This window comes from Bos taurus, chromosome 4, assembly GCF_002263795.3.
Source record: "Bos taurus isolate L1 Dominette 01449 registration number 42190680 breed Hereford chromosome 4, ARS-UCD2.0, whole genome shotgun sequence".
Lineage (NCBI taxonomy): Eukaryota > Metazoa > Chordata > Mammalia > Artiodactyla > Bovidae > Bos > Bos taurus.
The window spans coordinates 49,770,258-49,796,736 of NC_037331.1; the positions used below are offsets into that span (position 1 = coordinate 49,770,258).

At 40.7% G+C, this 26,479-nt stretch overlaps 1 protein-coding gene across 1 annotated transcript in view; it reads left to right on the forward strand.

Annotated features, from left to right (window-relative positions):
• The window catches only part of EPDR1 (ependymin related 1), a 36,859-nt gene extending 19,692 nt beyond the window's left edge, over positions 1-17,167 (forward strand). Inside the window, 3 exon segments of the mRNA NM_001102288.3 lie at positions 14,145-14,353; positions 15,452-15,548; positions 15,550-17,167. Of these exon segments, the coding sequence (NP_001095758.1) occupies positions 14,145-14,353; positions 15,452-15,548; positions 15,550-15,649 (406 nt within the window). The 3' untranslated portion in view covers positions 15,650-17,167.
• Positions 17,168-26,479: the final 9,312 nt, after the last annotated feature.

Consider the following 26,479-nt stretch of genomic DNA (forward strand, 5'->3'; position numbering starts at 1 on the left):
TGGTGATATGTGTTTGTAGGTTTGACTCAGCAGTTTCATCAGGGGTCCTGGTTCTTCTCCATCCATCCACTTTGCCACTCTCAGTATGCTGACTCATAGTTGCAAGAGGGTACGCTGACATGTTGCCTTGTGGCTTCAAGATGGCTGCCTTTACTCCAAGCCTTATATTCTTACTCAACTATGTTCAAAGAAAATGAAGGAAGTGGAACAGAGATTCTCCTCTTCTATTTTTTGAGAGCAAAGACATTTCCAAAGGATTCCCTTTCCCCATAGACTTATTTTTAGGTCTCCAAGACCAGAACTGATAACACTCCTAGCTTCAAAGAAAACTAAGAAAATAAGTATATAAGTATACTTTCTCAGCCTCTATATTGAGAGGCAGGTCAGGAAGAATGGGTGAGAATGCCTGCTATGTCTTCCACAAAAGGCCTCATTGTGCCTCAGAAGTGTTGTCTCCTTCATCTCTCCATTTCATCTGAATGAATTAACCTTTTGCTACATAGTAGATCACATCTTAATGTGTACATGTTAAATGAATAGTTTACTTGTTAAACATTAACTGATTATGGCAAATCCAACTGTAATCAGACTTTCCTACAAAGCTATAAATCCTTGCATTTATGCAATAATTTCACATTCATTATCTAAAATTGTCTTCATAATAATGCTGTGAGATTTAAAATTTTAATCTCTCTTTACATATGGAAAATATAGTTTAAAATTATGATGATATAGTTCACCATTGGTAGACTGGGATCCTTAATTCCTTGACCAAAACTTCTTTACAGTGCTTTTAACACTGTAATGTCTGTAAACATTATCCTGAGGTAGAAAAATTAGACAGAAAGGTTTTCTCCCATTTTCTCACAGTAGCATACACTTTTAGTACCTTTTCTAATGGGAGGAAATTAATGATACTCTACACCCAGTTAAAAATTCCACTGTTCCTTTTTGGGAAATAGTAGTACCTCATATCGGAGAAGGCAATGGCAATCCACTCCAGTACTCTTGCCTGGAAAATCCCATGGACGGAAGAGCCTGGTAGGCTGCAGTCCATGGGGTCGCTAAGAGCTGGACACGACTGAGCGACTTCCCTTTCACTTGTCACTTTCATGCACTGGAGCAGGAAATGGCAACCCACTCCAGTGTTCTTGCCTGGAGAATCCCAGGGACGGGGAGCCTGGTGGGCTTCCGTCTATGGGGTCGCATAGAGTCGGACACGACTGAAGTGACTTAGCAGCAGCAGCAGGAGTAACTCATATAATATAAAATGGGAATTTCCTTTTGATCCAACAATCCCAGTTCTTAAATTTTATTTACTTTTTTTTAAATTTTAACTTTACAATATTGTATTGGTTTTGCCATATATCAAAATGAATCCGCCACAGATATACACGTGTTCCCCATCCTGAACCCTCCTCCCCCCTCCCTCCCCATACCATCCCTCTGGGTCGTCCCAGTGCACCAGCCCCAAGCATCCAGTATCGTGCATCGAACCTGGACTGGCGACTGATTTCATATATGATATTATACATGTTTCAATGCCATTCTCCCAAATCATCCCACCCTCTCCCTCTGCCACAGAGTCCAAAAGACTGGTCTATACATGAGTGTCTCTTTTGCTGTCTCGTATACAGGGTTATTGTTACCATCGTTCTAAATTCCATATATATGCGTTAGTATACTGTATTGGTGTTTTTCTTTCTGGCTTACTTCACTCTGTATAATAGGCTCCAGTTTCATCCACTTCATTAGAACTGATTAAAATGTATTCTTTTTAATGGCTGAGTAATACTCCATTATGTATATGTACCACAGCTTTCCCATCTATTCATCTGCTGATGGACATCTAGGTTGCTTCCATGTCCTGGCTATTATGAACAGAGATGGGATGAACATTGGGGTATATGTGTCTCTTTCAATTCTGGTTTCTTCAGTGTGTATGCCCAGCAGTGGGATTGCTGGGTCATAAGGCAGTTCTATTTCCAGTTTTTTAAGGAATGTCCACACTGTTCTCCATAGTGGCTGTATTAGTTTGCATTCCCACCAACAGTGTAAGAGGGTTCCCTTTTCTCCACACCCTCTCCAGCATTTATTGCTTGTAGACTTTTGGATCGCAGCCATTCTGACTGGCCTGAAATGGTACCTCATAGTGGTTCTGATTTGCATTTCACTGATAATGAGTGATATTGTTAAATAGGAATATAAAAACAGAAAGCAAAAGGGCTTATCTCCAATTTGTATTTAGTATTGTTAATACTAACAAACTGTGAAAATAATGTAAGTGGTCATGAGTAGGGAACTACTGAAGCAAATTATGGTGTGTGTGTATATATACATACATAAAAGAGAAATATGCATCTAATAAGTATTGTAAAGCATTGTCATGTAGGAAAATTGATGGAATCATTGATTACAAATTACTAAATAGTAGACTGAACCCAATGCTGCTGCTGCTAAGTTGCTTCAGTCGTGTCTGACTCTGTGCGACCCCATAGATGGGAGCCAACCAGGCTCCCCCGTCCCTGGGATTCTCCAGGCAAGAACACTGGAGTGGGTTGCCATTTCCTTCTCCAATGCATGAAAGTGAAAAGTGAAAGTGAAGTCGCTCAGTCGTGTTCTACTCTTAGCGACCCCATGGACTGCAGCCCACCAGGCTCCTCCATCCATGGGATTTTCCAGGCAAGAGTACTGGAGTTGGGGTGTCATTGCCTTCTCCGAGACTGAACCCCATAGCACATGAAAAAAAGAATATATTATGATCGAGGTTTATTCCAGGAATGTATGGATGATCCTGTTTTAAGGAATATATAAACATCTACGAAAGGTGGATGATAAAACTCAATTAACAATCTTGATACAAAACATTCAATAAGAACAAATTGATGCTTCCTTAATATGATGAAATCTGTATCATTTTTAATGTGCTTAATGTTGAAACCATAGCACCTTTCCCACTAAACTCAGGAAGAAAACAAGAATGTCCATTAGCTCCATTTTATTTAATACTGTGTTTGATTCACTGGCCAATGTAATTAGAGATAGAATATTTAGAGACATGAGAATTAGAAAAGAAGAGATAAAAATGATCTCTGCTAATGATATGGATGTGAACCATGAACCGTGAACCATGAACTGTGAACTTCCAGACGTTCAAGCTGGTTTTAGAAAAGGCAGAGGAACCAGAGATCAAATTGCCAACATTTGCTGGATCATGGAAAAGGCAAGAGAGTTCCAGAAAAACATCTATTTCTGCTTCATTGACTCTGCCAAGGTCTTTGACTGTGTGGATCACAATAAACTGTGGAAAATTCTTCAAGAGATGGGAATACCAGACCACCTGACCTGACTCTTGGGAAACCTATATGCAGGTCAGGAAGCAACAGTTAGAACTGGACATGGAACAACAGACTGGTTCCAAATAGGAAAAGGAGTACGTCAAGACTGTATATTGTCACTCTGCTTATTTAACTTACATGCAGAGTACATCATGAGAAATGCTGGGCTGGAAGCACAAGCTGGAATCAAGATTGCTGGGAGAAATCTCAATAACCTCAGATATGCAGATGACACCACCCTTATGGCAGAAGTGAAGAGGAATTAAAAAGCCTCTTAATGAAAGTTAAAGAAGAGACTGAAAAAGTTGGCTTAAAGCTCAACATTCAGAAAATGAAGATCATGTTATATGGTCCCATCACTTCATGGGAAATAGATGGGGAAACAGTGGAAACAGTGTCAGACTTTATTTTGGGAGGCTCCAAAATCACTGCAGATGGTGACTGCAGCCATGAAATTAAAAGACGCTTACTCCTTGGAAGGAAAGTTACGACCAACCTAGATAGCATATTCAAAAGCAGAGACATTACTTTGCCAACAAAGGTTTGTCTAGTCAAGGCTATGGTTTTTCCAGTGGTCATGTATGGATGTGAGAGTTGGACTATGAAGAAAGCTGAGCACCGAAGAATTGATGCTTTTGAACTGTGGTGTTGGAGAAGACTCTTGAGAGTCCCTTGGACTGCAAGGAGATCCAACCAGTCCATTCTAAAGGAGATCAGTCCTGGGTGTTCATTGGAAGGACTGATGCTAAAGCTGAAGCTCCAGTACTTTGGCCACCTGATGCGAAGAGTTGACTCATTGGAAAAGACCCTGCTGCTGGGGGGAGGGATTGGGGGCAGGAGGAGAAGGGGACAACAGAGGATGAGATGGCTGAATGGCATCACCGACTCGATGGACATGAGTTTGGGTAAACTCCAGGAGTTGGTGATGGACAGTGAGGCCTGGCGTGCTGCAATTCATGGGGTCGCAAAGAGCTGGACATGACTGAGCGACTGAACCGACTGAGTGAATGATATGGATGTAGTATACTGGAAAACACAAAAGGCCTAAAGAATAAAACTAATTCAAACAGTAAGATAATTCAGTAAGGTAACTGTATATAAAATTAGCCTGAAAAATCAATAGCCTTAATATATACAAACAATAATCTAGAAATAGCAAATAACAATGGAAGGTCTCATTTAAAATGGCAACATCAAAAACAACAAAAGACTAACTACTTATGAATAAATTTAAAGAAAATGTTAAAAATATGTATAAGAAAAATTTCAAATACTGCTGATACATACAAAATAACAAAACGAGATTTGAAAGATGTAAAGACATGCAAGGTTGAAAGTACAGAAATGGTAAGGGCCTAACAGAACCAGAAGAGATTAAGGAGAGGTGGCCAGAATACATAGAACTATAAAAGAAAGGTCTTAATGACCCAGATAACCATGATGGTGTGGTCACTCACCTATAGCTGGACATCCTGGAGTATTAAGTGGGCCTCAGGAAGCATTACTATGAACAAAGCTAGTGGAGGTTATGGAATTCCAGCTGAGTTATTTCAAATCCTAAAAGATGATGCTGTTAAAGTGCTGCACTCAATATGCCGGCAAATTTGGAAAATCAGCAGTGGCCACAAGACTGGAAAATGTCAATTTTCATTCCAGTCCCAAAGAAAGGCAATGCCAAAGCACGTTCAAACTACCATACAACTTCACTCATTTCACATGCTAGCAAGGTTATGCTCAGAAACCTTCAAGCTAGGTTTCAGTAGTACGAGAACTGAGAACTTCCAGGTATACAAGCTAAGTTTTGAAGAGGCAGAGGAATCAGAGACCAAATTGCCAACATTTATTGGATCATGGAGAAAGCAAGTGAAAGTGAACGTCGCTCAGTTGTGTCCAACTGTTTGTGACCCCATGGACTATACAGTCCATGGAATTCTCCAGGCCAGAATATTGGAGTGGCTAGCCTTTCCCTTCTCCAGTTGATCTTCCCAACGCAGGGATGAAACTCAGGTCTCCTTCATTGCAGGTGGATTCTTTACCAGCTGAGCCACAAGGGAAGCACAAGAACACTGGAGTGGGGAGCCTATCCCTTCTCCAGCATATCTTCCCAGCCCAGGAGAACCAGGGTCTCCTGCATTGCAGGTATATTCTTTACCAATTGAGCTACAAGTTCCAGAAAAACATCTACTTCTGCTTTATTGACTAAAGTCTTTGACTGTGTGGATCACAACAAACTGGAAAAATTCTTAAAGAGATGAAAGTACCAGAGCATTTTACCTGTCTCCTGAGAAATCTGTATGTGGGTCATGAATTAACAGTTAGAACTGGACATGGAACAACTCACTGGTTCAAAATTGGGAAGGGAGTATGGCAAGGTTGTATACTGTTACCCTGTTTAACTTCTATGCAGAGCATATCATGTGAAATGCCAGACTGGATGAAGCACAAGCTGGAATCAAGACTGCCAGGAGAAATATCAACAATCTCAGATATGCAGATGATACCACTCTAATGGGAGAAAGTGAAGAGGAATTAAAGAGCCTCTCATGAGGGTGAAAGAGAAGAGTGAAAAATCTGATTTGAAACTCAACATTCAAAAAACTAAGATCATGGCATCCAGTCCCATCACTTCATGGCAAATAGAAGGGAAAAAAGTGGAAACAGTGACAGATTTTATTTTCTTGGGCTCCAGAACTACTGTGGACAGTGACTGCAGCTGTGTAACTAAAAGATGCTTGCTCCTTGGAAGGAAAACTGTGACAAACCTATTAGCATATTAAAAAGCAGAGATATCACTTTGATGCCAAAGGTCTGTATAGTTAAAGCAATGGTTTTTCCAGTAGTCATGTACGGATATGAGAGTTGGACCATAAAGAAGGCTGAGTGCTGAAGATTTTTTGAATTGTGGTGCTAGAGAAAACTCTTGGACTGCAAGGAGATCAAACCAGTCAATCCTACAAGAAATCAACCCTGCATATTCATTGGAAGGACTGTTGCTGAAGCTGAAGCTCCAATACTTATGCCACCTGATGTGAATAGCAGACTCATTGGAAAAGACTCTGATGCTAGGAAAAATCCAAGGCAAGAAGAGAAGGGGGTGGCAGATGATTAGATGGTCAGATAGCATCACTGACTCAATGGACATGAATTTGAGCAAACTGGGAGATTGTGGAAGACAGAGGAGCCTGGGTGTGCTGCAGTCCATGGGGTTGCAGAGTCAGACACAACTTAGCAACTGAACAACAACAAGGACTTTTTTTTTGTTTGCGGGGAAATAGAATAACAATATCATACCGGTATCCATTCTTCCTTGGAGTAGGAAATGGCAACCCACTCCAGTATTCTTCCTGGAAAATTCCATGGACAGAGGAGCCTGGCGGGCTACAGTCCATGGGATTGCAAAGAGTTGGACAGGACTGAGCATATCCAATCTTCCTACATTAATATTGAAAGTTAACTCAGTCCTCCCAAATGCCAAAAAGGGTGGTTTTTTCTGAAGCCCAATAAGTTAATTCTAAATTTCATATCACAAAATTTAAAAAGCAAGTATTTAGGAAAGCCCTGGAAAAGGAGGACACCATGGGAGGTCTAGTAAATTCTATGAGATTATGAAATGGCATTCTAGTAAGTCGCTGTAATTAAAGCAGTGTGATACAGGTGCATGAATAGATAGACAACCCAGTGGAATAGAGTTCTGGGGTAGACCAGTGTACAGCTGGAATTGGTGTATAAGGAGGGCAGCATCTCAAGTCACTGCGGCAAAGATGGACTTTTAAATCAATAGAGTTAGAACAATTGGGAAAAGATAACATTGTACCCATATCTCACATCATACACAAGAATAAATACCAAATGAATTAAAGATCTAAATGTTAACAAAAGAAAACCATATATGGATAAGAGAAATCATCGGTGAATTCTTTTATAACCTGGGAGAAGGGAAAGGTTTTCTAAATCTGACAAAATCTGAAAGCAGTAAAAGGAATCTGACTTCAAAAATATGCATTGTAGGAAAAAATGCAAATAATGTGAACAGACAAATGGCAGAGAAAAAATATCTGCAACTAAGACACAAAAGGCTAAGTCACTAGCTACAGAAAACCGAGATAGTCATATGGTCCTTAAACGTATGAAAAGATATTTCAACCGAAAATAATGAATGAAGACAAATTAAAACTACACTATTTTAAATTCAACAATTTGTCCTTGGTAGTGGGCTTCCCTGGTAGCTCAGTGGTAAAGAATCTGCCTACCAATGTGGGAGATGGAACAGACAAGGATTCCATCCCTTGGTCGGGAAGATCCCCTGCAGGAGGAAATGGCAACCCACTCCAGTATTCTTGCCTGGAGAATCCCATGGAGAGAGGAGCCTGATGGGCTACAGTCCATAGGGTTGCCGAGAGTCGGACACGACTGAGCAACTGAGCACTATTCTATTCATTGTGGAAGGAAAGTGACTGGGAGGGGCCAGAGAAGACTTCAGAGGTGCCACAACTGGATATGGATGGGGGATCCCAGTTCTTCAGTTTGTAAACTTTATCATGCTCTACACTTTAGATTTATGCAGTCTAGTGTATGCTTATTATGCTAACCCCAAAAGGAAAATGTGTTGTTTTTTTAAAAAATCCTGACGTTTCATACTTATCAGATTGGCACACATCCAAGTTTGACAGCATGATCTGTTGGCAAGACTACAAAGGAAACAGGTGCTTTCATTTATTATTGATAGAAGTGCAAAATTGTACAACTCTGTAAAAAGAAATTTGATAATATTTAACAAAATTCTGTTGTCCTTGTAGTTTCATATCAGTGATTTATTCAAAATGTATACCTCCAAAATGGCACAAGATTATTCACTGTGGTGTTTGGGGCTATATCATAAGAATGGAAACAAGCCAGTGCTCACCAGTAGGAGACTGACTAAATAATCAATGCTACTTACAACAATAAACTATTGATATGACCATAAAAAAGAATAATGATAACCTCAGTGTATTAATAGAGACTGGAAAAAGCAAGGTGCCAAAAGTGTGTGTAGTATTCTACCCCTTTTATAAAGAAGAGAGAGCAGTAAGAGTACATGCATGTGTTTGCTTATATCTTTGAAAGGAAATAAAGGAAAATAACAGGGAAGCCAATGAAAAGTGCTGTTTATCGGGAGATCAAGGGATGGGGCAGGAGTTGAGATGGGAGACTTCTCTGAATGTGGTTTTTTATATTTTTCTGAGTTCTGAAACATGACAATTTTTACATATTTAAATAATAAAATTAAATCAAAGAGGAAAAGTGTGAAGTCCTTGAATTGACAACAAACAAATGAACCTAATGACATATCAACCTGGAAATGTACCCACTCAGGGAACAGGCTTAATCCAAGTGAATATTTACTGCAGTATTGAGTTGTATTCTAAGCATGAAAAGAATTACAATGATACTTTAAACTTCACTGGGGCAGTTTTATTCTTTGATAACACTTTTGAAAGTATTTCAAAGCTATTGTAGGATTAAGCAAATAACTTTGCTATGTTTTTAGATTATTTTAAGAGAAAATATATACAAACATTAAAAAATGATAGAGAAGAATCTATAACATTAAGTTTAGATTGGAAATATCTGTATGAACTCACGATTTTTTTTAAAATGTACAAGGCTCCAACCACTAAAATATTCTCAAAACAAAGACATCCCAATGACAATGAGCACATCTAGGGCCCTGATGTTGGTTTCCAAGTTATTTCCCAGTTAGATTCAGGGATCCTTAGAGAAATGACTGATTGTAGATTTAGTGCAAGAAAAGTCTAAGATGAGTCTGGGACACTTGTGTCACAGAAGGCCATGAGTCACTCAAAGACTAATGGAGTCATGTTATAAGTCACAAATATCAGATAGAAGGAGCTCCTACTGACAAAATTGGGATAATTTGAGCATCAAATGGAATAATGAGTTTAATCATTTGTTGTATGTTAAATAAAAACCCAAGAGTGCAAAGTGATACTAGATTGGTGGATAGATGCTGTTTGCTACACCACTGGTAACATTGTATCAGCCACCAGTGAAATAATTGATTCAGGAAATGGTTTTACCTAAAATGATTGGGTGACAGATATTTTCAGCATCACAAGGTATTACCCACCAATTACTTGGCAGCTGGGGCTTCCCAGGAGGCTCAGTGGTAATGAATCTGCCTACCAATGTAGGAGACACAAGAGACACGGGTTATATCCCTGGGTCAGGAAGATCCCCTGGAGGAGGAAATAGCAACCCACTTCAGTATTCTTGCCTGGAATTCTCCTCTATAGACAGAGGAGCCCGGCAGGCTATAGTCCATGGGGGTCACAAAGAGACAGACACAACTTGGCAACTGAGCACGCAGGCACTTTGGCAGTTGCAAAAAGAAATGCCTTTATGATGGAGACATTTGGAGTAATCACATGACTTGGTGATCAAAGTTGGTAGCATTAATAGTGGAATGGGACATCACCTGTCTTCTGATGTGATGGGACATGAAGTACAGAGTCTTATTTGTAAGAGATACTTGGATAATAGAGCAAATACGATGAAATGTAAAAATTGTTGAATTCAAAATGGCAGATATAAGGGTGATCATTGTACTCATTCTTCAATTCCTGCATTTTTAAAATATTTCATAGTAAATTAGGGAAAATGATTTGACATCTGTATTTTTTGGAAATACTTGGAAGAATGTTGCTTTTGTTGTTGTTTAGTTGCTAAGTCGTGTCCAACACTTTTGTGACCCCATGGACTATATAGCCCACCAGACTCCTCTGTCCATGGGATTTCCCTGGCAAGAATACTGGAGTGGGTTGCCATTTCCTTCTTCAGGGGATCTTCCCGACCCAGGAATGGAACCTGCATTGGTAGGCAGATTCTTTACCACTGAGACTCCAGGGAAGCCCACTACCAAGGACAAACTGTTGAACTTAAAACACAGGTTAGAAAAAATATATATAATTATTTTTGTAAAATGTCGTTCATACACTAAAAATTAATGTATTTGCATACTTATGTCCATAGCAGCACTATTTACAATGCCAAAAGATGGAAACAACCCGTGTTCATCCTCGAATGAATTAATAAAAAATATGTGATCTATACATTCAGTGGAATATTAGGTTTATAAAGGAAGGAAATTCTGACTCATGCTACTCATGAATCTTAAGGACATTGTGTGAAATGAAATAGCCCAGTCACAAAAAGGTATGATTCCACTTATGTGAGGTACTCAGAGTAGTCAAGTTCATAGGGACAGAAAATAGAATGGTGCTTGCCAGGGGCTGAGGAAGGAAGAAAAGTGTTGTTGAATGGGTATGGCGTTCCAGTTTTGCCAGATGAAAGAGTTATGGAGATTGGTTGCACAACAATGTGAAAATACTTACCACCACTGAACTGTACACTTAAAAATGGTTAAGGTGTTAGATTTCGTGTTATGTGTATGTTACAATTAAAATTAAAATGGAGAAATCAGAAGATTTCTGACATGTACACAGTTGTTCTTTCTGGAAATTAGAGTTTCAGTTTTTAGGAAAATGGATGTTTCAGGAAACAACAGAAATTGTCCATGCAGCCTGAGAATTTTATCAGAAGCCACAAAAATCCTTTGTCCCACAAGGTGGGAGGCCAAATGGTGCACTGGGCACTCCTCTGCAATCGGGTTGCTGTGGAAAGCTTGGCCTGCCGACCCCTTGGCTGGGCCTGGAGAGCCTGAGATCCCGGCGTCGGGGCCCTCCTGGGAACAGTGCTTTGCTTGGTGTCTGGCCAGCGAGGAGGCTGCGTTTGCAGTCTGTTTTTGACCCAGGGCTGGCCTGCCTGCCTCGTCCTTCACACCCATTCTAGCCCCCCACCTTGCTTGACTGTAACCCAGGGGTGTGGTTTGTGACTCCTGTCCTCACAACTTCCTTCTCTTCAGAGCCAGGCTTTGATCTCACCTCCCAGGATCCAGTTTCTGTTGAAGTCTGTTACCCTTTCAGATCCATGGGTTATTACCCGCACAGCATCCCAGACAGATGATTCATTTCAACCCTGGCTGATCTCTGCATTGTGACCTTCTGGCTTAACTGGGCTCCAGGCCCCTTTATCCTGGTTATGATAGAGAACCCACATCTTGACTGTGAAAATGTTCATATAAACATACAAGCCATGAACGTCTTCTTTTCCAAAACTTTGAATGGGGAAGTACTAGCATTAATATCCATATGGAATTTTGAAAAGATGATTATACAGTTCTATTTTGCTTCCCATTCAATTAATATTTTGTTTTACTTAAGGCACTGTCAACATAATGTCAGTATCAGACTATGCCCTCTTTTTTTTTTTTCAAATTAAATATTTTGAAAACTTAGAAAAGTACAGAAAACATCATAACAAACACCTGTGTTCAGACCACCCAGAATTAACAAATGTTAACCTTTTGCAGTGATTGTTTCAAGTCCAGAATTCTCATTTTTAAATTAAAGTTTACTTCTGTGTATGGACAGATCTGGCCTCAGGCAAACAGTGAAGTTGGCAGAGTTCCTTTTCTGCTGCCCTCCTCCCTTGCCCCACAGGTGACTGACAGGCGTCCATCCATGCCCTTGGCTCTGCCGTGGTCTGTGTGGTGCCTCTCCCAGAACAGCTGTGCTGGCAGCTGTTCCCGGGGCTCTCAATGGAACAGTGGAATCCTCAACTGTATTAGAAATGAGTCCTGGTTATGAGTCACACAAAAAGTTCCAAGCAGAAAAAGGAAACTTATTAGAACAAAGGAAACATCATAATTCTGCAGGTGGATCTGTAGGCACTGGGCCTGAGAGAGGAAATACATTCAGAAAATGAATAGCTGTTGGAATCCCAGCTTGTTGCTGCTTCTCTGTTCCTTCTTTACTTTTAGTTCACCTATTGCAAATTAGCCTCCCATGACTTCTGAGCTTACATATGACACGACCAGCCACGAGAAGTGACTGACTAGTAGACGTTTGGTATCAATTCCACATGTCTGAATGAGAGACAATCTGGTTGTTTCCCCCACCTCCCCACCCCTCCCCAGGTCAGATGTCCCCCTGTGCTCTCTGAAGCTCTGTGGAGGGTGACCAGCTCACATACATAAACATGGCTGCCAGGCTTCCACTTCTGTGCTCACGTGGATTCTCGGGCTGAGTTTCAGGAAGGAAGCTCCTTTTTCCTGCACCTGGCTGCATATCTTTCAGTTGCATACAACTAGAGTATCAGCCAAAGCTAGGAATGGCTGTAGCCTAAACGCCTTAAACTTGGGGAAGCACAATAAGATGAAGCTGGTGGTGAGGAGAAGGACGATGGAGACAACCACTCCTTGGGGCGTACAGTATAGGTGCTGCCCTCACTGAAAGGGTCATGGAGCAGGATTTGTGTATGAACAAGGAATCCCCTATGATGACTGGACTGTGCTCTAAAGTTGATGCAAATATTTCTGTATTCCTTCCATGAATGTTTAGACTCTGATGTGCCACAGTCCAACTCCAAACTCCTCCAAAGGACTTATAGTTTGATGTGAACCCAGCTTCTATATGAGAGATTTGCTCCAGTTTTGAGCAATAGCACATAAAATGAACACTTCCTTTTCTTCCTCCAGTCACTCCCACTTCTCAAAGTCTGTGCTTGGGTTTTACTCTCATAAGCCATGTCAAACATTTACTGGAATAAGCAGGGTCAATATTTCTAAATACATAAAATGAGGTTATATTCATATTTTTATCCTAGCTCATATGGTACTATTTGACCATATAGAAACTTATCATTTACAAAATTTTTTTGAAGAAAATAAATTTCAACCCCTGACTTGAGATGGAAAACAGGCATCCTCTGGGGGGTTGTGGGGTGGAGTGAGCCTTATGTACCACAGATGAACAACTGACTATTGTTATTTGCTCATGGAAAGCTATTTCTCTGGGCTCTTCTGCCTTCAGATGTTTCACATTTCACTTTTGAAGTCAGGGTTGCAACCTCACTCCACTGGGTCAGCAACAGTGCCTGAGTTTTAGACTGACAGTTGAATGCATGGAAACGCAGCAAGCTTCATCCAACATCAAGATGGCTTAGTTTTAAGAAAGATACAAGGCTGATGACCACACAGCATGCAAGGTGATGGCGGGCAGTCTGTGAGCTCAAGCACAGCCTGGGATACTTCCGGCTTGCTCTGCACAAAGTGTGTGCACTGGGCGTGAGGGAAGAGGCTGAGAGCATGCAGACAAACTCAATCCAGCGACGCCATTTGATTGGGGTCCCTCAGCTTTTGTCCTTGCCTGTCTCAGCTCATTCCCAGTGCAGCTGCACCTCACCGAAGCGCATTCCTATGATGACAGTTGAGACAGTGGGGCACAGTTGCCTGGTACCTCCTCAACTCTTGTCATCCTGTCTACAGCATATCCTTGGAGTCCCTGACTCATTGCTGTAAGGACTCAACTAAGGCCAAGAGTCAAATCCTCCTGTGTCTCTAAGGCTAAAATGTCACAAACCAGCTGCTAACTTAAGGTCTCACCTCCTTGTGTTTGTCTCCCAAGCAGAGGGTCTGTCATACAATAGGTACTTGATAAGTTAATAGGTAATTGATAGGTAATTGTCTCAGGAATATTCAGTTTTGACCTCTGAGCTTTATTTTCTATTCAAGTTGTTTGGGTGCCTAGTGTTTATAAATAAGTAAATAATTGCCTCAGAAGCAAAACTATTTTTTTTTCTATTTTAACAGTAATTTGTATCAAAGGCCTTTGACTTTAATGCTGATAAAAGACATGGTGATTGCAACATAAAGTCCTGAATGTTCTCTCTTAATCTATCTTCCAGATTATTTGAATATATTTTGCTCTATAAGGATGGAGTGATGTTTCAGATCGAACAAGCCACCAAGCAGTGCTCCAAGATCACCCTGACAGAGCCCTGGGACCCTCTGGACATTCCTCAGAACTCCACCTTTGAGGACCAATACTCCATAGGGGGGCCCCAGGAGCAGATCACTGTCCAGGAATGGTCGGACAGAAAGTCAGCCAGATCATGTAAGGGTTCAACAAAGTATTCAAGTATTGCATCTCAAGAGGCAGGAAGGGAAACAAACGTTTAAGCTCATTAAGGAAGGTAGTCATTAAGGAAATTTAGAAGCTTAATCAAATTGTTTAACTCCATTGAAGTGCCCATATGTACTCTATTAGCTGTGTAATGCAGGGATCTCAGCATCGCATCTGAAACCCCTCAGCCTTCTAAGACCCCCCTGTAACTTTTTCCACTTTGACTGTTAAGGGATGCCCCCAAGGTCTGTGACATGTTTGTCTAAGGCACAGGTTAGAACTGGGCGCCTCCTTTTCATTCCCCCAAAACACTAACTAAAGTTGTAGTGACCATATCGACCGCCATTATGTGTCTTTTATACAGAGATGTGAAGCTCTTCTCTGCAATGCTGCCCACACACCTCCCCCAAGAGTGTTTCATAAACACAGGCCTTTATTGCTGTGGAAAATAGTATGATGGCTCCCTCTGAAATTAAACATAGAATTATCGTATGACTTAGTAATTCTACTTTTTGGCATATACCCCAAAGAACTGAAAGCAAGGACTTAAAGAGATATTTGTACATCCATATTCACAGCAGCACTACTCATAATAGCCAGAGGTAGAAACAACCCAAGTTTCCATCAGCAGACAAATGAGTAGACAAAGGTGGTGTATACATACAGTGGAATATTATTGAAACTTAAAAAGGAAGGACATTCTGATACATGCTACAACATGGATGAACCTTGAGGACATTATGCTAAGTGAAATAAACCAGTCACTAAAGGACAAATACTGTATAATATCACTTATATGAGGTATGTAGACTAGTCAGACTCAGAGAAACAGAAACTAGAATGGTGGTTGCCAGGGGCTGAGGGAGGGGGGAATGGGGAGTTAGTGTTTAGTGGGCACAGAGTTTGAGCTGGGGGAGATGGAAAATCTCTGAAGATGGATGATGGTGATACTTTCATAACAATGTGACTGCATTTAGTGCCACAGAACTGTACTTAAAAGTGGTTAAAATGCTACATTTTACCACATTAAAACATACTGTATTTTGCCTGTCTTCTACATTAAAGACTCAACTTGCCTTCCTCTTATAGATGAAACTTGGATTGGCATTTATACCGTCAAGGATTGTTATCCTGTCCAAGAAACCGTCACCAAAAATTACAGTGTGATATTGTCCACACGGTTTTTTCGATATACAGCTGGGCATTAAAGACCCATCAGTGTTCATCCCGCCAAGCACATGCCAGACAGCCCAACCAGAGAGGATGAGCGAGGAATGCTCCTGGTAAGCCTGCAAACACCGAAGGGACAGCATCGGACATCAGATACCAGTGGCCCCAGCTCTAGTCAGATTTGAGACTTGAGAAATGAGCATCTTCGTTGGAGATAAATATCATAATTCTTTGATATGTTTTCTTTAATGTATGGTTTTTGACTACTTGGGCTAGGTTTAAAAAAAGGAATGGAATGGAGAATATGTGGTAATATATGAAGAGATGGCAAACACAGGGACCTCAGGTATTTCTAGAGCCTGTCTGGACCCTGCACTTTCCGTGTATGCAGGTGTATAGGTCGTGTGGCGGCACACACAGGATGAGGGAAGGGTCATCAGGGGCGAATGTGTTATTACTGACATTACTGGGACTTGCTGGATTGCTGGCACGTGGTGATAAAAAGAGCAGATTGACTGTGGTCAGTGTTAGTATTAATTTTGAAGCTCTCTATACACACTGGCCCCTTTATTGCCTGTGCCAGGGTAGGGATTGCTTCCACTGCTCCATCCCCCCAGCACCTCCTCCTTTTCCCCCACCCTGTGCTCCCTTGGTCTCTGACACAATGATCTCTGAAAATCCCTTCTAGCCTTAAGAGCTTTTTGGCATGACCCAATGGATGTAAATACTTGGGGAGGAAATAAAAGGCTATAGTAAAAAGAAATGATTCCTCTAAAGATATATTTTTACATAGGAGGGTTTGGAAAATCTTAATGTCTATTTCTGCGTAAGCATGAGCCATGTATTCTTCCTTTTTTCTATGCAAGAGTATTGATATGTGTGCTGAATCAACTCGTCAAGAGACCAAAAGAGACAGGTAGTATTCTAAAAATAGCACAGTGGGATTCAGGAGACTGTTGTTTCTGAAATCCAGGATGAGAATTCCCTTGTACTGGAGCTCCTTTGATTCACTAGATAGACTATGTTTCCTCTTACATCCCTGGGGCAGCATTTCATACTGCTCATCCTTCCCAGGTCAGCTCATGCATGGCCTTCAGAGGCTGCTCCCAAGCCTGGACTGGGTGCAACTTGTAGCTTGAACATGTTATTCTGATAATGCTTACTAGGCTGTGTCAAAATTTCCTGCTTCCTGGACACTCTGACTCACTAGCCTGACTATGAGTGCCATGAGTATGGTTACCATGTTCTGTTTACTTTTATATGCCCAGCACTAAGTGCCTGGCACATGGTCAGTGCCCTAAAGTTTGTAGAATGGAGAATGCTAGCCTCTCTGGTCCTTATTTCCTCATTTGCTAAATGGGATTGGGTTTGCTGATCTCTAGGGAGACATCTATAATAAAATTTATCATTTTGGCAAAACTAATACAATATTGTAAAGTTTAAAAATAAAATAAAATTAAAAAAAAGATAGAAAAAAAATTTATCATTCTAGATTCTTTCTAATATTGTGTTTTATCTGGCTATCTATCTATCCATCATCTATTGCCAGGAGAAATGTGTGACACCTATGTTATGCTGAAAACAATCTGTACTCACAGTTTATCTATACTGTATCAATAAACTAATGTAATTGCACTTCTCCGTGTTCCTTGATATATTTGTTTTTGTAATAAATATGTATTCAGTTCAGTTCAGTCACTTAGTCGTGTCCGACTCTTTGCGATCCCATGGACTGCAGCACACCAGGCTTCCCTGCCCATCACCAACTCCCCGAGTTTACTCAAACTCATGTCCATTGAGCCGGTGATGCCATCCAACCATCTCATCCTTTGTCGTCCCCTTCTCCTCCACCTTCAATCTTTCCCAGAATTAGGGTCTTTTTAAATGAGTCAGTTCTTTGCATCAAGTGGCCAAAGTATTGGAGTTTCAGCTTCAGTATCAGTCCTTCCAATGAATATTCAGGATTGATTTCCTTTAGGATGGACTGGTTGGATCTCCTTGCAGTCCAAGGGACTCTCAAGGGTCTTCTCCAACACCACAGTTCAAAATATGTATTATCTTATAATAAATATGGCTATCAGTTCAGTTCAGTTCAGTCACTCAGTCGTGTCTGACTCTTTGTGACCCCATGGACTGCAGCACACCAGGCTTCCCGGTCCATCACCAACTCTTGGAGCTTACTCAAATTCATGTCCATCGAGTCAGTCATGCTATCCAACCATCTCATCCTATGTCCCCTTCTCCTCCCACCTTCAATGTTTCCCAGCATCAGGATCTTTTCAAATGAGTCAGTTCTTTGCATCAGGTAGCCAAAGTTTTGGAGTTTCAGCTTCAGCATCAGTCCTTCCAATGAATATTAAGGACTGATTTCCTTTAGGATTGACTGGTTGGATCTCCTTGCAGTCCAAGGGACTCTCAAGAGTCTTCTCCAACACCACAGTTCAAAAGCATCAATTCTTCAGTGCTCATGGCTATAAGGCATGAGCCTTATACGGCTTATATATGGCTATAAGGCAGTCAAAACACTCCTCTAATGAATAAAGTGCTTCCTAAGATCTACACCAAATTCATTATCTTTTCTCAAAAGCCTGCTTTTCCTCTTTAAAGTCCCAGTTTCCTGGGTCGGAAGCCTCAGAGTCATTCTTGACCCATATTTTCTCCTTCAATCCTCGTAAGCACTCAGTGTCCTGAGTTTCAACAAAATAGTTCTTAAAGGTACAGCCTCTTGTCCATCCCCAGTCACATGCACATCCCAGCTCTTAGCATTGCTGATCTTTGCAAGATCTTTATACCCTCTGTCCTTTTCCTTGTTCTAGAAACCATCCTCTGTTCATTCATTCATTCATAAGCCAATCCTGAATCCCTGCTATCTCCATTGCCTATGCTGGTTCCTAGAGTCACAGAGAAGAATGCACCGTGACCAAGGCCAGTCTCTGGACTGCACAGATGGGGGAGACTTTCACAGCTGCCTTCGAGGTGGTCCAGATTGATAAAGCCTTAGTGACAGTGTTTGACCTACTTCTTTTCTCTCCACCCACAGGATAGATAACCCTGCACCATTTCCCTTAGCTCTGCAAATTGCATTCACCCACCTCAATCTATACCACCACTCGAACGAGAAAGGAAAGGAACTCCTCTTATTTTATTCAGAACATGTGAAGTTGGCACCCTTCATTTTCAGTTTGTCCACTTTGGGAGTTAAGCCATTTCCCAGTTAAGCTAAATCTTCCTTGCAGAAGGATTCTGTGTCCAGTGGGACCTCAGTACACACCTGATGGTGCCCTGCTTATGTGGTTCTCCACTGCCTCCAGGAAAAGTGGAGGCTCCATAGCCTGGTGTCCAGGGCCCTTTTGATCAGGCCCTGATTCCCTCTCCAGCCTCAGCTCTTGGCACTGGTCTCTCTTTTCAAATGGCCATAAGAGCCTGGGAAATGAAACTTGGGTTACTTCTGGGTGCAGAGGGTTTTATCAGTCACCAGTCTTGTATAAAATTCTCCAGTGGCCAAAATAGTAAAAAAAATAAGAGGACTCTCGAATAGGGAAGGGACTGGTTCCTATTAACAGAGAGGAGCATCCGGTGCCTCACTTAATCTGCAGACAGTACTGACATGGACCAGGCCCAGGGTTGGGTTTCACTTTGTGGACCCTCTGCCTTGTGTCTATGACCCTTTATATTATATCACAGCAACTTCTTTCCACCCCTCCCAAGGCAAACTGCCAGGATCCATGCAAGCTCAGGGGTCTTCTCTACCCTTGGCCTTCAACTCTCAAGGCCCTGCTTGGGGACAGAGCCATTCCTCCCTCTCCCACTGGCTTGTGTGGAATCAAAGGGGCCTGGCCTTTCTGCCCCCAAGTGCTCTGATTATCAGGGTGACTTTGTTGCCAGAGGCTTTTCAAATTGAGATAATGCTGCATTTCCTAAGACTGGGACCCAGTATTCAAAATATAAAATTATTTAAATATTTTAAAAGGGCAGAAAGTTTAGATCTCTGAGGAGATTTCCGGTGACACACTGAGTTTCCCATTAAGCTAAATTCCACACCCATTAAGCTAAATTCCACACCATGTGAAAACTCAACACTCACTCCTTGCTGGATTTTCTTTACTAACTCCACCCTCTCAATGTTCCCTCAGTTATTTTAAATCGCTTTGCTGGTATAGACACCTGTGTCACATGATTGTATCTTTCAGTTTTTTGAAGTATGTAGATTGTGTTTTTGTCCATCTACTGAAGGCACCTTAGATGCAAGAAGGGCATCCTTGCCTTTCTTATTGATGAAAAATGACTTCAGTTGGAGATTATGAGCCTCCCCAGCCAAAGTCTTGTGAGTAATTTGTGAGATTTAAAGGCCTTGTGAGTGGAAAGCTCTAAAAAAATAAACTGAACTTTAACATTATACATGGATATTCTAGTATCAACAATCTTTTTTTTTGGTGGGGGGGGGGTGTTGCTGCGTGGTTTGCAGGATCTTAGTTCCCTGATCTAGGATTGAACTCAGGCCACAGCAGCAGTGAAAGCACAAAGTCCTAACCACTAGGCTGCCAGGGAATGACCTCAGTAATCTTTTGAGAACTATGCTAGGATGATAACAACTGAAACTTTTATTTGTTTTAAAGCAGAATTATTAGTTCAGGAACATGTACAGAAAAAACGATGGGCTATAATTTGTGGTATATTTTATTCAGGGAGAATGACACATTTATATCGCTATTCTTAAATTCATATTGCTTTCATTAGGGCAAATATTAATAGTTACCGTATTTCCTATTTAAAGATGAGACGTGTAATGTATTTTCGACAGTCAAGCAGTGGGATATAATTGGCAGTGGATACATCTTCCCTGGTGGCTAAGATGGTAAAGAATCTGCTTACAATGCAGGAGATGTGAGTTCAGTCCCTGGGTTGGGAAGATCCCTTGGAGAAGGGAATGGCAACCTGCTCCAATATTCTTGCCTGGAAAATCCCATGGACAGAGGAGCCTGGTGGGCTATAGTCCATGGGGTCACAAAGAGTTGGACACAACTGAATGCACACACACAGCATTCTTGGTATTTGGGTAATCTGAGTATATGTGTTTGTGTGTGCTACGCTTCAGTTGCAGCTATAACATTCCCAGTGGTATGTTGTATATTTATTTTAACATACCATTTGCTCAAATTGGATAGCTAAGTGTTCTTTTCCTTCCTTGGGGTACTTTTTGATGATAAAACAAGTACTCTTCTTATTAAAATATGACTGCTATCATTATAACCTCACTTGAGCTCTATAATATCAATAAATAAAACTAAAGAAAGCCACAATAAGTCACAGGTTTTCTTGTGAAATGGTTTTTCAAATCTACAGTATATTATTTAATAACCTCTCAGCCTAGTTAATTAGTTTTCTCACCCTGGAGAAAGGCTGAGAAAACATTGGCATTAGTTTCCCAACCAGAAGGCACCAATCTAAACTACTGGAAAATTCCAAGTTAGCTAAATACACAAACTTGTTTGATTAACAGTATAGTCTTGGGATAGGGTGGGGGGGTTATATAAAATAGATATTTAGGGTCTCTTGATTTTGCTTCATTTTTGTGGCAGAAGTGGTATCTTTGTTGTGGAATCATGGTACAGCTGCCCTATCTTATGGAATAAGTACCCTTAGCAAAGTCAAGTTTTCCATTAAATTCTACTGCAAAATTTAACACAGTTAAATTCCAGGAAAAACAAAGTTGTATAAAAGCTAAATTGAAAACTTTTGGTGAGAAAAAGACTAAAAGTTATTTCTGAAACATTCTGTGATCACATTAGTTGATGGGCATGCATGATCAACAGTTGCGATTTAGTATCTTATTATCAGGGTCCTTTGCTTTTGCAAAACATTTTGATTCTGAAGTATTAAGTGGCCTTTCCTTAGTAGCTCTGGTCGCTCCAAGGGCTTGGGGATAAAAAAGTGAAAACATAAACTGATCTGTCTTGCAAGACTTTAGGAAATTTTAAGACCTATGGTGCACATTAGCATCACAGGAGTGAGTAAAGTGGTGTTTCAAACCCAACAAAGGTGAACACTTTCATGACGTGTATTTTTAGTTAAATTTCTCTCACTTAACAGTTTTAATCAGATCAGCAACCACGTGTGTTCTTATTGCCATAACTCACATTATATTAAAGCAAACAATAGCATGGCAAAGATTTTAGATGGACCCCAGTAATTCTGGTAGCTTGACATTAAAGGCATTGCTTAGATCTTTGTGTCTAATATAAAAAAATCATGATTATAGCAATCCAATAAATTCTAGCTCAACTCAATTTATGTCCCAAACAGCAAAGATAATTGAAGAGTAAGAATAAGGGTAAGAATAAAATAATAGGAGGAGAAGGAGGAAAGGGGGAGGATAAACCATTTGATATATCATCATAAATTCTCAATCCAAAGTTACTGATATATATATATATATATATATATATATATATATATATATATATCAGTTCAGTTCAGTTCAGTTGCTCAGTCATGTCCGACTCTTTGCAACCCCATGAATCACAGCATGCCAGGCCTCACTGTCCATCACCAACTCCTGGAGTTTACCCAAACTCATGTCCATCGAGTCAGTGATGCCATCCAGCCATCTCATCCTCTGTCATCCCCAATCCCTCCCAGCATTAGGGTCTTTTCCAATGAGTCAACTCTTCGTATCAGGTGGCCAAAGTATTGGAGTTTCAGCTTCAACATTAGTCCTTCCAATGAACACCCAGGACTGATGTCCTTTAGGATGGACTGGTTGGATCTCCTTGCAGTCCAAAGGACTCTCAAGAGTCTTCTCCAACACCACAGTTCAAAAGCATCAATTCTTCGGTTGAACACCGACCCTCACATCCATACATGACCACTGGAAAAACCATAACCTTGACTAGTTGGACCTTTGTTGGCAAAGTAATGTCTCTGCTTTTGAATATGCTATCTAGGTTGGTCATAACTTTCCTTCCAAGGAGTAAGCGTCTTTTAATTTCATGGCTGCAATAACCATCTGCAGTGATTTTGGAGCCTAAAAAAAGAAAGTCTGACAATGTTTCCACTGTTTCCCCATCTATTTCCCATGAAGTAATGGGACCAGATACCATGATCTTCGTTTTCTGAATGTTGAGCTTTAAGCCAACTTTTTCACTCTCCACTTTCACTTTCATCAAGAGGCTTTTGAGTTCCTCTTCACTTTCTGCCATAAGGGTGGTGTCATCTGCATATCTGAGGTTATTGATATTTCTCCCGGCAATCTTGATTCCAGTTTGTGCTTCTTCCAGCCCAGCGTTTCTCATGATGTACTCTGCATAGAAGTTAAATAAGCAGGGTGACAATATACAGCCTTGACGGACTCCTTTTCCTATTTGGAACCAGTCTGTTGTTCCATGTCCAGTTCTAACTGTTGCTTCCTGACCTGCATATAGGTTTCTCAAGAGGCAGGTCAGGTGGTCTGGTATCCCCATAGATAAATAAACATGAGAACAGTTCAAGCCATACTGGAGCAGCACCTTAGAGATTTTCATTTCAAATGTCTCTCTATTAAGTCATCCTAAAATACAGCATTTCCAAACTGAATGTTCTTTCCTAAGCCACTAACCACTGGTCTCTTCTGTCAGAAATTCAGAATTATTTCCATGTCTGTGGATCTGTCGACCTCATAGTAGATGTTGTCATTTAATGATAAAGGAAAACAGCCTGAATGAGAGAGTCTACTAATTTGGGGAGTACTGTGTCTGCTTTTTCAGTTCAAAAAATTCAAAATGACTTTTATTTTGTCAGGACAACTAAAGTTCAGTATTTTGGTGTATTCAAGTGTGTAGCAATTAAACTTTGGAGGACACTTCTTAGTTTAACATTGTGTGGAAATTATATTAATATGTAGATAGTTCTTATTTAAAAATGGATTATCATACAATTCTAAAACTCATGAGTCTATTTTACTCTTTCTAAACCCCTTATCTTTCTAGTTCTGTCATGAGAACTTTGCATTTCCTGGATTAAAAGTTAGGAAGAGGGGGAAACAAGTCTTTAGGTGATTCAGTTAGTTCCAATAATATAAGAATGATAGATTTAAAAAAAAAGTATTTGCAGCGGGTGCTCCTAGAATGCAGATAAAAATTTCCCTAGGTTCTTGCCCTATATAACCATTTGGTATGACCAGTTTGTTCAAAAATAAACTAATAATTTTTCTATTTAGATAGATCCCTATATCTCTAGGGACGACGGAGCCTGGTGGGCTGCCGTCTATGGGGTCGCACAGAGTCGGACACGACTGAAGCGACTTAGCATAGCATAGCATAGCATAGCATAGCATATATCTCTAGAAGAATGTTAGTAGCAAATTTACTTAATGAAGTCAGATACAAATAGGCTAAACTTAATTGCTTCCAAACTCAGAAATAAGGTGATTGGAAACATAGGACCAATAAATACATAATGAATGGATAAAAGAGTTATTTAGATTTAAGCCATGGAAAAAGAAGGTCTGCATATTCAGGGCTGAAAAACCGGAGAAATCATGAAGTCCTATTAAAGCAAGATTGCCATTGGAATGCTATTTCATTAACATGCTGTGGAAACTGGGCTGATATGAAAGAACACTAGCATGTTCTCATTTTGTCTGAAGACAAAGTGGTTTAGCAGAAGGAGGTTGGTTTATGTGGAATTTAGTTAGGGAATCTAGGACCAAGGATTTGGCGCTGTTTGCATGCAGGAGAGAAAACTATGGAATCTGGCAGATATCTGGAGAACATTGGGGACAATTTTGAGATTAAAATCATGTGTTGTTACTTTGGGCAAAATCCATGAATATCCAGATTTTACTTCCTTCTCTTGTCAAGGATCCATAGAGGCGCATGCCCAGAAGACAGAGCCAAGTGAACCATTTAGCTGGGACTCTGGCCCCCAAGTACTTCTGCAGGACTCTGGGGAATTAGGCGAGATCAAGCAGAGGAAGTAGAGGCCAAGGAAGCCACAAACCAGAGCAGGGTAAATTACTAGGTGTGTCTGCTCTACTACCAATCCCAATTCAAGTAGATCTTATCATCCTGGGTCAGCCAAAGGGCAACACATCAGCCCCTCTGGCAGCAAAGGAAGGGAGCAAGGACACAGGAGGAAAGTATTTGCCTTGGTGCCTAATACCACCTACCCTAGACCTTGGCTTTTCAGAGCAATAGCCAACCTGCATGAACAGAAACACCCAAAAAGGAGAGAAATATTTAACTAGCCCTATGTATCAGGCATAATTCAATAAATTCCATGGCCAAGAAGAATTACTCCTCCAGATTAGGTGGATTCCCTTCTGATTAGAAATTTTACTTCTTAAATAATTTGCTATCACAGGCAAGTATTCTACTCACTGAAAAGATTCAAAGCACCATTGTAAAATAATGCATTGTCATTCTAGTTTATATGCCCGCCTCAACAAAGTTAAATTGCTTAGTATTTGTCAGTTTCTGAGAGAGACTGTGGACTATAACAGAAAGGAAATGGGCTTGAAATTATACAAGCATACATGCTATGTTGCTTGAGTCATGTCTGATTCTGTGATCCCATGGACTGTAGCTAACCAGACTCCTCTGTCCATGGGATTTTCCAAGCAAGAATACTGGAGTGGGCTGCCATTCCCTCCTCCAGGGGGTCCTCCTGACCCAGGGATCAAATTCACATCTCCTACAGCTCCTGGATTGCAGGCAGATTCTTTACTGCTGAACAACTGAGAAAGCCCTGAAATTATACACACTTGAGTTCAAATCTGCATTCTAAAGGAGATCAGCCCTGGGTGTTCTTTGGAAGGAATGATGCTAAAGCTGAAACTCCAGTACTTTGGCCACCTCATGCGAAGAGTTGACTCACTGGAAAAGACTTTGATGCTGGGAGGGATTGGGGGCAGGAGGAGAAGGGGACGACAAAGGATGAGATGGCTGGATGGCATCACCGACTCGATGGATGTGAGTCTGAGTGAACTCTGGGAGTTGGTGATGGACAGGGAGGCCTGGTGTGCTGCGATTCATGGGGTCACAAACAGTCGGACACGACTGAGCAAGTGAACTGAACTGAACTGACTTCAAATGCTGACTAGGTCCCTTATCACCTTGGACAAGTTATTGGAACTTTCTGTGAGCCTAAATTTTCTCTAGGTCTACTAAAGGATTTTGTTAGGATTGAATGAAACAGTATAAAGTATGTAGTCAATGACTCTGTAGGTAATAGGCCCTCAAAATGGTAGATACTTCCTACTTTGGTTTCTTTCCCCTGAGAGTCTGACCAACCCTTCATGGACCAACAAAATCAAGCCTTTATGACTGTATAAATCTTCTAAGGATCTTACCTAAGGTGACCTATGAAGGTAGTGCCTTCTATGTGCTCACAGATCCACTAGCTGGCCTGTGCTCTGGGGTACCTCTGTCCATTGTCCATTGCTTCACACCCATAGGCAGAAATGTACCCACTCTTAGCCATACTCAGGTACCATGAGGGATAATATAAGCTTAGTTTTAAAAGATAACAGTGATTTTCTCTTAGTAAGTGTGGCTCTTGTAGTTCTTGCCATTTTTCACAGAATATATTAAGGATACATAAAACTAAAATAGTATCAACCTCAATCTTAAAGAACAGTAACCAATACTTACTTTATGCCAGGGTCTCTCTTCAGAATTTTATACTGATTACTTCATTTAATCTCTGCAACAACATTTGAGCTAGAAACTTATTATTATTATTCCCATCTCATAAATGATAACACTGAGGTTCATATCAATGTCTTTAAGAGGACAACTGATAACAATTTTTAACTATTATTTGACTTCCTGAGTATATGTTGCTAGAACGTTACTTATAAAAGTCATGTTTATTAAATGAGGAAAAGACTGAATGATGACATTAAAACACAGTTCTCTACATTCAGTTTTGAATATGAGTTGAATGTAAAACCACGAACATCATCTCTGT